This window comes from Henckelia pumila, chromosome 1, assembly GCF_033568475.1.
Source record: "Henckelia pumila isolate YLH828 chromosome 1, ASM3356847v2, whole genome shotgun sequence".
Lineage (NCBI taxonomy): Eukaryota > Viridiplantae > Streptophyta > Magnoliopsida > Lamiales > Gesneriaceae > Henckelia > Henckelia pumila.
The window spans coordinates 111,073,559-111,085,472 of record NC_133120.1 but is presented as its reverse complement, the minus strand read 5'-3'; the positions used below and the strand labels follow the sequence as shown (position 1 = coordinate 111,085,472).

The 11,914-nt window shown below is 32.7% G+C and overlaps 1 protein-coding gene across 1 annotated transcript; it reads right to left on the bottom strand.

Annotated features, from left to right (window-relative positions):
* Positions 1–220: 220 nt before the first annotated feature.
* LOC140872566 (uncharacterized) lies at positions 221–6,861 on the bottom strand. The gene is made up of 3 exons (XM_073275438.1): positions 6,733–6,861; positions 917–1,816; positions 221–817 (listed from the first exon to the last, which is right to left on the bottom strand). The coding sequence occupies exons 1-3, from the start codon at positions 6,859–6,861 to the stop codon at positions 221–223; spliced, it is 1,626 nt and encodes a 541-aa protein (XP_073131539.1).
* Positions 6,862–11,914: the final 5,053 nt, after the last annotated feature.

The window sequence follows — 11,914 nt, the reverse complement described above, 5'->3', positions numbered from 1 at the left end:
TAAGATGCATCGTGTTCCAGGGCCTTTGTAGGGCCTTGCCCCGGCCGTCTTCTAAGTACCAGGCGTTACTCCCTACCCTTCGAGTTATTTTGTAAGGTCCTTCCCATTTTGCTTCTAGTTTTCTCACCTCACCTGCTGGGTTAACCTTCTTTAAAACCAAGTCTCCTATCTGGAAATCTCGGGGTTTGATCTTCTGATTGAACGCCTTGATTATTCTACTTCAATAAGCCTCAGTTCGGATAGCGGCCCGCTCTCTTTTCTCCTCAACCAGGTCTAGCTCTTGCGTCCGATCCCCGGCTTCTCCCTCCTGGTAGGCTTTCACCCGTGGGGAGATCTGTCCAATTTCTACTGGGATCACGGCCTCGGATCCATATACCAGGCTGAAAGGTGTTTCCCCTGTGGCCGTCCGCGGGGTAGTGCGATAAGACCATAACACACCGGGGACCTCCTCCACCCAACTCTTACCCGCCCCAAAGAGCCGGGTCTGCAGGGATTGGATGATGGTCCTGTTAGTTACTTCCGTTTGTCCATTGCCCTGCGGATATGCTACGGAGGTGAATGCCTGCTTTATCTTCATCTCTGTGCACCAATCCTTCATTTTCTTTCCCTGGAACTGCCTCCCATTGTCCGAGACGAGCTTCCGGGGCAAGCCGAATCGGCAGAAAATGTTCTTCCAAATAAATCCCAACACCGCTTCTTCCGTGATTTTTGCCAAGGGTTCGGCCTCTACCCACTTAGAGAAATAATCCACCGCTACTAGTAAGAACTTCTTCTGCCCGGGGCCCAGAGGGAGCGGTCCCACAATGTCCATGCCCCACTAATCAAAAGGACACGAGGCCCACACTGTCTGTAACTCTGCCGCTGGTTTTCGAGAGAAGTTCCCAAACCTTTGACACCCTTCACATGTTTTAACTACCTGCCGGGCATCCTGTTGCAAGGTGGGCCACCAGTATCCTGCTAGCAAAGTACGCTGGGCCAGGCTCAGTACCCCTCCGTGATCGCCACAGCAGCCTTCATGTATTTCCTGAAGCACATAACCCACTTCTTCCCTGGCTAGACACCTTAGCAAGGGACCCTGAAAGGACCGCCGGTACAATTTTTCGTTAACCAGGGTAAATCGAGTTACCTGCCTCTTGAGCTTCCGGGCGTGTGCCTCATCCCCAGGAAGGACCCCCGTTTGCAGGTACTTGGTGAGGGGAGTCATCCAAGATTCTTCCACGGTCTCCTCTGCTTTTCCCTCTATGGTCATCACCGATCCGGACTGCTGTATCACCTCCCGGCTATCAATACTAGTCAGGGATGATGCCATCCGGGCTAGGACGTCCGCCTCAGCATTATGCTCCCTGGGAATTTGTTCAATGCTCCAGCTAGAAAATTCCTCTCCTTGCTGTTTGATAAGCCCCACGTATTCTTGTAATCTCTTCTCCCTGATGCTAAATGCCCCCTGTACTTGCTGCACTACCAGTTGGGAATCTGAATACACAATCACATGCCCTGCTCCTGCCTCCCGGGCCAACTTCAACCCTGCGACCACCACCTCATACTCTGCTTTGTTATTAGATCTAAAAGAGGATAATCTTATTGCAACCTTAGTCTTCTCCTGAGTGGGAGAAAAGAGGATTACTCCCACCCCGCTCCCTTCGAAACTGCTGACTCCGTCCACAAAAACTCTCCACACCTCCTCCTGACCAAAGGTGATGACCTCGGTCAGAAAGTCAGAAAAAGCTTGTGCCTTAATAGCCACCCGAGGCTTGTATTCTACATCATATTCTCCCAACTCTACTGCCCACTTGACCAATCGACCTGAAGCATCCGGCTAAGTCATCACCCGGCCCAAGGGACTATTAGTCAGTGACCGGATGCGACAGGAAGTAAGGTCGGAGCTTTCGGGCAGTCAAAATAAGGGCCAGGGCCATCTTTGTGTGTGTTTAATTGGTTTCATTTTGACTTTGTGTGTGTGTGTGTAGATGTTAATACCAAAAGAGGATAGGATATAGAACTACATAAAATAATGAGGTCGAGAGATTGAGAACAAGATTGGAGGTCCGGTCATCTCCCATGCTCCGAGACTCCGTGGATGAAACGTCTTCCTGTTCTTTGGATAGGCCAAGCACATTAAACATATGTTTATCTTTGGTCTTTGCTCATTTTTATGGTATTCAATTTTTAGTTTAAATCCATATACATATTGGTTAGTTTTGGTTATCTTTCTTATTTCTTAATAGATTCAATACAAAGATTAAAGAGTACTGCAGTAATTTGTATCCATTTTTTGGAAATAATTCGTATTATTATATATCATCGGGTTATTTAATAAATCACATGCAATAAAGTGTATTATGGAATATATGAATATGTGTTTCATATGCATGCAAATCTATTGTGTTTTTTTCTTTTTTATTTTATTTTATGTTGGCATATGTAAATCAATTTTTACCTCGATCACTTATATTTTTCTCTCTTTGGTCTGCATAGCGAGCAATCTGTGTATTGATTTTTCTTATGATTTCTTACAGATTGTTACAGTATGAACCTCAAATCCACCCTCACCAAATCTCAAGGTTTACTTATTTTATTTTACTTTCTTACTTGATTCAATTTCCAATAGCTATGTTTTTATTGTTAATTTAAGATTTTGTGTGAGTAGGAGGTTACCGTATATTGTAATCAAGCATAAATCATTCAAATGATTCTCTTAAAACAATATTTCATTGCTCATAGTTTAGGTTCATAGTTTATCAATTCAGTTTTCGTATGATATTTGACTGTCTTTTTTGGTTTTCTTATTCATGAATTCATGGGAATGTTCCATTTTTTCGTATTTAGTCTTTAAATTTTTAGTCACCAGTCAAATTGTAGAAAAACCTGTAAATGAATTGTCATTACATTTTTTTATTATTAATGTAATGCTCTCTACATAAAATTTAGACTATCTTTTTCAAGTGATGTGATGATAAAATACTTGCATGTGATTTCATATTTTTTTCCCGATAGAAAAATTGTACTTTATACAACAAGTGTTTCATAATTTTTATAAACCGGTTCACTAAATTAAATGTTCATTCATTTTGTATATATATTTTTAAAAAAACATATAGACTTAAAAATAAAAATAGATTATACATATGCAACACAAGATATCAATATATTAAGTTACACACGTTTTGCGTGTGCCACATTGGCTAGATAATATTTTAATTATCTTATTTTACAGTATTAAGTTAAATTTATTTTGGAAACATGTGTTAAGTTATACACGAATGTGTTTTTCATATTTTTTTGTTACACACGCAACGCGCGTGCCACGGTTGCTAATATATAATAAGTGCTTAATTTATGGAAACAAGTAATTACTAATTAGCAAGTAGTGTCGTCCATTAACTCCATCGTGTCCCATGAATAATTATATCTCTAACAATGAGTTTGAGGTTACACAAGAAATTGAAATTAATTGTTGCAAGTGTCTTTAACTTTAATAATTTTGGCCTGACTCGAAAATTTATGGAACCCCACTTTTCTATTCTTCTTTTATATTTTAGTGAGATTAAAAATCAAAATGTTTACAAATATAGAATTGTACCATTAAATTTATTACATATCAGTGAAATTAAAAGAACAGTACCAAAAAAATCTAATTATGTGGGGTTGCAACAAATTCATGGGCTCTCGCTCTCGCGATGTACCAAATCTATAAAAAAAAACCAAAACAGAGATTGTTACTTAAAAAATTTAAAAAAAAAAAAAAGAAATAAAGAAAAGCCAAGATTGTGTTGAGTTATTTATGTTAATTTTTAGCAATTATTTAATTTAGTATTTAGCAACATTGAAACAAAAAATTAGATATCCCGTCTCAAGGTGAAATATTTGACCAATGTCAAAAGTTTGATTTTTTTATCAACATTTTTATCGGACAAATTTGTCACATATAGTTTACTTGATATGTTTGATATGGATAGTGTGATCATTCACATATTATTATAGCGTTAGTTCATATTTTTATATTTACTCCAAATGCGAACCAAAAAACAATAATTGAGGGTCGTCCCACATTAGGTTGTACTTTTCTTTCAAATTTTAGTCAACTTTCACTATGAAAATGCTTATTTAAAGGGTAAATTAGGGGAATGGATCATTTAGCCACAGTAGGGGGTGCTGTGGTGTCAAAACGACACCACAGCACTATTTTCCTTTTTTTTTTTAATTTTTTTTTATATAGAATTTGATTTTATTTTATTTGTCTTATGTTTTTTTTTTTTACCTTTTTTTAATACAGTCTATTTTTTTAGTTTTTTTTATATTATCAGTTTTTTTGTATCAATTTTTTTATTATAATTTATTCTTTTACAATATATATTATAATAATGCATCAACTAATAAAATATGTCAATATGAAAACAAAAATAAATAATTATACGTTTTAATCCAAAAATATATAAGTTAGGTAACAAAAAAAATTAGAAAAACTAAAATGCAAATGATAAAAAATCGAATGTTTTATATTCAAATATTCTCATTTCCTGTTGTAATTTTTTTAAAAAATAAATAGAAGTAGAAAAAAAAAGAATAATCAAACATGTAAAAAATGAGTAAACATGAAATACAAATTATGTCTTCCTCCAAACGAGAAAAAGAAACGATGTCCAAAAAAAAGTCCAAAAAATGAAATAAAAAATGAAAAATAAGCTAAAAAAATTTAAAAAAAGAAAATTTTGAGAGGGTATAAAAGAAAGATGAAAACTAAAAGTCCAAAAAACTAAAATTTAAATAATATATATAATTTAAAGAAGAAAATTGTGTAGTAATGCTAAAAAATTATCAGTATAAAAGTATATATATACTAGTTTATTTTTATTTTATTTTAGTTTATATATATATATATTTTTTTACACTTTATGACTTTTTGTTTTGTTTTTTATTTATTTTTTAATACATCATAATTTTTTAAAAATATATATATTTTTATATATATACTATTTTCTTTTTATCTTGTCAAATTTTATTGTGTAATTTTTTCATTATAATTTATACTTTTATACTGATAATTTTTAGTACTACTGCACAATTTTCTTCTTCTATTCATTTTTAAAAAAATTATAACAGGAAATGAGAATATCTTAATATAAAAAGTTTGATTTTTTTTATCATTTGCATTTCAGTTTTTTTATAATTGTTTGATTACCGAGCTTATTTATTTTTAAGTAAAACATATAATTATTTATTTATAATTCCATATTGACATATTAATCCATTGGTATATTATTATATTATATATTTTAAAAGAATAAATGTTAACAAAAAATTGATACAAGAAACATTGACAATATATAAAAATTAAAAAATTAAACTGTATTAAAAAAAATAAACAAAAAGAAAACAAAAAACAAATAAAATAAAATCAAAATATATATATTTAAAAAAAATGGGATAATGGTGCTGTGGTGTCGTTTTGACACCACAGCATCCCCTACTATGGCCTTGCCACAGTAGGGGATCCACTCTCGTAAATTAGTGTCCTCAAACCTAAATTGGTGATTTGTTTTTGCCATAAAAAAAGTTTTTAAATTCCTTGGTCCCATATGTTTTTTCTCGGATAAAATTTAGTACAAAACATTGAAAATATAGTACAAAAAATACATGATATTCGAGCACTAATTGTTTGAGATTAATTATAAAAAATAAGATTTGAGTTAAAAAAACCGAACATTTTTAATAATAAGAATTTGCAACATATGTTTGAATACTTAAAAATCATATATTTATACCAGATCTAACACATTTGGTACTCAAAAATCCTATATCAATATCATACTTTCAATGTTTTGTACCGATTCTCATCCAAATAAGATAAATGTGTGATTAATATTAGTATTTTATTAGTACTTAAAAATCATATATTTGTACCAGATCTAACACATTTGATACTCAAATATCATATATTAGTACCGTATTTCTAATATTTTGTATCGATTTTCATCCAAAAAGACAGATGTGTCATTATATCAATATTTTTTTTTTACATATTTGAGTAATAAAAAAATCATACATTAGTAAAAAATTTGAAATAGTTGATACTCAAATATCATTTATTCGTACTATATTTTATAGGTTTTGTAAAAACATTGAGCCTAGGAAGTTTAAACAACTTTTGTTTTTTTTTTTTGACATAGATTGATGACCAGTTTAAATAGGTTCAGGGACTGAATAAATTTAAATATAATTTAAAAAGAAAAGCTGAAAATGCTTTATAAAAAGGACTAATTGCATTCACATCCCCTATGAAAAGTTTAAAAGGCATAAAATGCCCTGTGTAAAATTAATAGCATATTAGACCATATGTTTTAAAAAAATTAGCATAAAAACCCTTATGAGAGGGTATAAATGTGCGCAAGTTTGTATAACTTAGGGGTGAAATGTGCTACATTTTAAAAAATTGAGGGATACATTAGCCTATTAATATTTCTTAGGGGGTTTTATAATTTTTAAACTTTTAAAAGAAGAGATTAATGCAATTAGCCCTTATAAAAGTTTCCAAAAACTTCAATGATCTTTCAAATATATTGCAGACTCATTCTGCCTTGGAAAAGATCATTCATAAATCCATATAGAACATGAGGAAATCAAGTCACGTACAAAATTTGTGGAACTAGGAAGACACAATTTAACTAGGAAGACACACAATTTATTCGATGGGCGCACTCTTTAAAAAAACAAGCTTTATCAAGCAATATCAACTTGAATAGTTCTAGGCTTCTTGGGTTTCGGCGGCGCCAGCTTCTCCACCGTCACGCGCATCACCCCGTTCTGGCACACCGCCGTGATCTTGTCGGTAATCGCATTTTCCGGCAGCACGAATTTCCCCATGAGTCTCCCGGTCCTCCTCTCCTTCCGCACGTACTTGAACCCCTCTTTCTCATCCTCTGCCTAGCGGTCACCGCTGATCATCACCAACACATTGTGATCTCCCACCTCAACTTTGATGTCATCGGATTTCAGCCCCGGCATGTCTATCTCGAAGACAAAGGAATCCGATCGCTCTATCACGTCCGCCGGTGTCGCCGCCATGGCTTCCGCATCACGCACGTGAGCTCTTTTGTTAGCGTTTGGTTGATCTGTTGTTTGGAGCTTCCGTCGAAGGATCCAGCAGGTGCTGTAGGGCATGGAGGAGCGGAGTTTATTCTTATTGTCTTTTGGCCTGCAGCAGTCATGGAGCCAGTGACAGATCTTACTTATGCAGGGTTATGAGCTTCAGATATTATTTCTGAGCTCTTTTTTAGATATTTATGTGTTCCACGTTGGGAGATCGGATAATGTTGTAACCCACTCGGTAATGAAGTTTGATGTTTTCTCCTCTACATCTTTTGTTACGCGAGATACTAGCTATTATTAATGAAATAATAGTTACTTTTCTTTTTTTAAAAAAAGGAAATTAGGTCGTGAATTACAATTTACAAATTTATTTTCCACCAAAATTATAATTTTAGTCATATCAATTGTCATGTTTTTTTATTTAATCCTACAATTTTCAAATTTTGGTTTTAGTCCAGTAATTTAAATTTTTTTTTGGGCTTTGGTCGTTTTTTTTAATCGAAAGTTATTAAATCAATCGATTATTACTTATTTGATGTCGACATTTGTTTTAAAACTCATGTGGTTACTAATTAAAATATGAAAATATTCTCTACGACGTATATTTTCATGTAGCATTGTCACCGGTGTAATTTTTAGGGAAAATAAATTTTTTGGTTCATTAACTTGTCCATGTTTTGGTTTTGATCCATTAACTTTTTTCGATGTGGGTTTTGGTACACTAACTTTGCATTTTCAGTGTTTTTTGATCTTACTATATGCGTGTCAATTTCTCATTAGTCCAAAATGATGACGTTGACCAATCAGAAGCTGACATGTATGCTGTTGGACCAAAAAATACTGAAAATGCAAAGTTAGTATACCAAAACCCACATCGAAAAAGTTCATGGACCAAAACCCCTAAGGGGGTAAAGTTACTGAACCAAAAAACTTATTTTCCCTCATTTTTTTTCGTGTGACAATGTTGTGGAGGTTTTATGCTCGTGCATGCCACATATTAATAACAAAGAAATGGAGCAAGAACGTGAGAGAGAGTGTATTCTTCTTTGGCTATTGTACAGTTCATTCGTTTTCCAAACAAACAAACATGTAAGATGACACAACACAATCAAGAATCAAATCACTCTTACTTCCGCTGAGTTTCTTAATCTTTCTGATGCCCGTCTAACCGTTCCTCTTCTCTTCAACCCTAACGCGATAAGCCGAACCAGATTCCTAACCAGGAGAAACCCCATTACACCACACCACACAACAATATCAATCACAACAACAATATGGCTAAGAGAATGTCTATATTTTTTCGGAGTTACGGCGAGAATCGCTACGCCATAAGTTACAGCTACCGAAGTCACCGTCAGTCACATTGCAACTATCAAACACCATATAAAAAACTTGTACTTAAATGACAAGCCACTGATGAGAAACAGTATTATGCTGAGAGATGAGACGAACGCAATAGTGTTGCCTCGAACAAAGTTCTTGGGGCAACCGTCTCACGTAAGCAAATTCGTGAAACGATTTTACATAAGTGCTACTCTTTTATTCGAAGCCAAGCTTTTATCTTATCATTAAAAAGTGATCGAATGCGATTAAGCTTGAGTTTTTTGATAAATTTTTAATATAAAATAAAAGTTATTGATTTTAATTTTAATTTAAATCTTTTATTTAAATAATATTTTAAATTTTAATATTATATAATATGAAATATTTAAATGTAAAAACCATAAAAATACAAAAGTATTGCCCTTTAATAGTTACTTTGATAGCAAAAAATTTCTAAAATATATATATGGTTATTCTTAAAATTTGTATGTTTATGTGTATTTGATGTACTGATTGACTATTTGATATAATTAATTAAAGTATAGTAATAACTATAAATACTTTTTTATGCTTAATTTCGTACTAAACTGACTATTTGATATAATTAATTAAAGCATAGTAATAACTATAAATGCTTTTTTAGGCATAATTTCGTACTAAACTTGCTTAAATTTGAAAATTTTAACCTTACTACTTCGTCACACAACTTTTTATAATTTTGATGGTTAATGGTTATAATAATCTAATAAAATAAAGTTTGGTTTAAAACGCGTTAATCAAACGAAGGGTCTCAAAGTTCTCATTCATCACATCCCAATTTTATTTATTTATTTATTATATTATTGGGCCACTTTGGGATTAGCCCGGGTGGTCCAACACTAATATATTAAAAGCTCAAATAAAAACATATTAGCCCACAAATACACTCATGGATTAATCATATGAACCCAAATAAAAAATTAGCCTACAAACACTCATAGGAGCCCAAAAAAATCTATGATGTTTGGTGTTCCAAAATTTCTCTATGTAATGTCTGGTTTTTCGAGGGAATTTTTTTTCATGTGCTTCGATGTATTTTTTCCGAAAAAATTCTATCCCACGTAGATTTCAATTTCTGCTCCACCATTAACACTTAACAGGAGGCTAACAGCCCACATTGCAGAAACACCGAAGCCATCGTATATTGGATCATCGAAATAATATTAAAAAAAATACTAAAATTATGGCCAAAAAAGAGTGAACGACCCTTCTCGGATCGTCCTCGCCAGTTTCTTGGCTTCTTTCGTGGCACTGATCACCACATTTACAAGCTCATTTAACAAACCCTTCATCCAATTCCATGTATTTTTTTTTTTTTTTTGCAAATCCAGAGTTTTCTGATTTTCAGTGACCATTTTCATGGAAAATTTCTTGTTTAATGTTGCATAAACCCCAGGTGGAAGGGCTGAAACATCCTTGGATTAGGGATGACAATGAGTCGGATATGGGTAGCATATCGCATCTACATCCTTATATTCATTTATTAAATTCATCCTCATACACATACCCATACCCATCGGGTATTGAATTTCATTCTCATCTCATACCCGTCGGAGGATCGGATATCCATATCATACCCATATACCCATTTATCATATCTACTCCATACAATATATTTTTTCAAATTTAAATTATTTCGATAAAACTATACTTATTTACGAGATTTTTATACCCAAAGTTTTAAGAAAACAATAAAAAATTAAAAATAGCATAAAATCTACAACCTAAAAATTATATAAAAAATAAAACTCCTAAAAAATAACATTAGATTTATACGAATAATTTTTATTATTTCATCCAACTAACATAATTCAAAAAAAATTTTAATTAGCATTTAATTAATATAAATCAATATATATATATATATATATATATATATATATATATATATATATTCTATTTTATAATAGTTGAGAGGCACATAGTAACTGCTAATATGAGGACACCAACTTTTATTTCCGATTTTACCCTCTCATCTCATTTCTATCAACTATTCCACTAAATCTCCCACTCACTCCACCCACAAAATTAAAAATACATATAAAATAAATTCTATTTTACACACGCATAAGCGTGTGCCTTTTTTACTAGTATATATAGAAATTTTCAGCTGCCCAACCAATGATGTCCAACTCATCCCCGACAACTAAAACCCGGTAGTGAGTTTTAGTGATACAATTTTTTTTTTTTAAAAAAATAACTAAAACCCGGTAGTGGGTTTCAGTAGTCGGGGACGAGTTGAGCAGAAATGGTTGGGCAGCTGAAAATTACTATATATATATATATATATATATATAATCGGGTATTGGGTCGGGTATAAGTAGAGTATTACTACATCCTTCTCCATCCCCATATATGAGATCCCATATTCATTTACCCATTTATATATTTAATCGGGTCCAAAACACGCGTTTATAACTTCCTCCATTCGGGTCAGATATTGAATTCTCCATCGGGTTCAGAGGAAATTGTCATCTGTTAGCCAAGACTGAGAAAATCGAATCACAAAAATTAATTTTATGTGATTCCAATAATCTCATAAAACAGGATCATGATTGTTTCACGTATTTAACACGAATTAATTAATTTACCACACAAAAGAATTGAGATTACCCTTGAAGCGTGCTTTACGTTGGCTTGTCTGCAACAGATGTGAAACTCAGCGCTTCAAACCTTCAAGCCTTCTCTGGTGTTCTCTCAAACTCAAACGTAGGATTTTTTGTACGTGGTAACAACTTTCTGTCAGACTACGTTTTATCAAGTAGTCTAGAAAGATAAGATAAATTCAAGAATGAAATTATCTCTTTTCCATAAATTAAAAGATTATCAATCGTATCAAATCTTATCGTATCGGTAAAGTTTTAATTCAAACTTTCCATAGATAAAGATACTATAATCATATTAATTTATTCCTACGAGTTCCATAAATTATAACTCATATAATTTATTTGAGTTTATATTTGAGCCACCAAAGGGACCTGATCGGACCCAATTAAATTAAGCTCCAATAAATTAATTTGATCTAATCAACTCATGATTAATCAAGATAATTTATTAATCTTATTCTACTCCACTAAAAGAACAAGATTGCACTCTTAATTTAATTGAAATTACTAAAGCATAAAATCAATAATTACATCCTCAGATTGATCGACCCAACATATCACTCCCGACGATCAACTAAAACATCTAAAATAGGATACCATGACCATGTTGCCTATATTAGATATTCATAACCACTCATCCTCATCTTCTATTTGACAGTCACATGTGATTGCATCACATAATTAATTCAACAAATAATATTGAATTACTGAGCTCAGATTTTACTGTCTTTTAGAAGAACTCGTGAGTTCATGTAGGTGACGGATTCCATCTTGCGAATATATGTTCTTTGTTATTTCACTTTGATTCCCAAAACATCGATATATTGATCAATGGTCTGATCTCACTCATTGATGTCTCA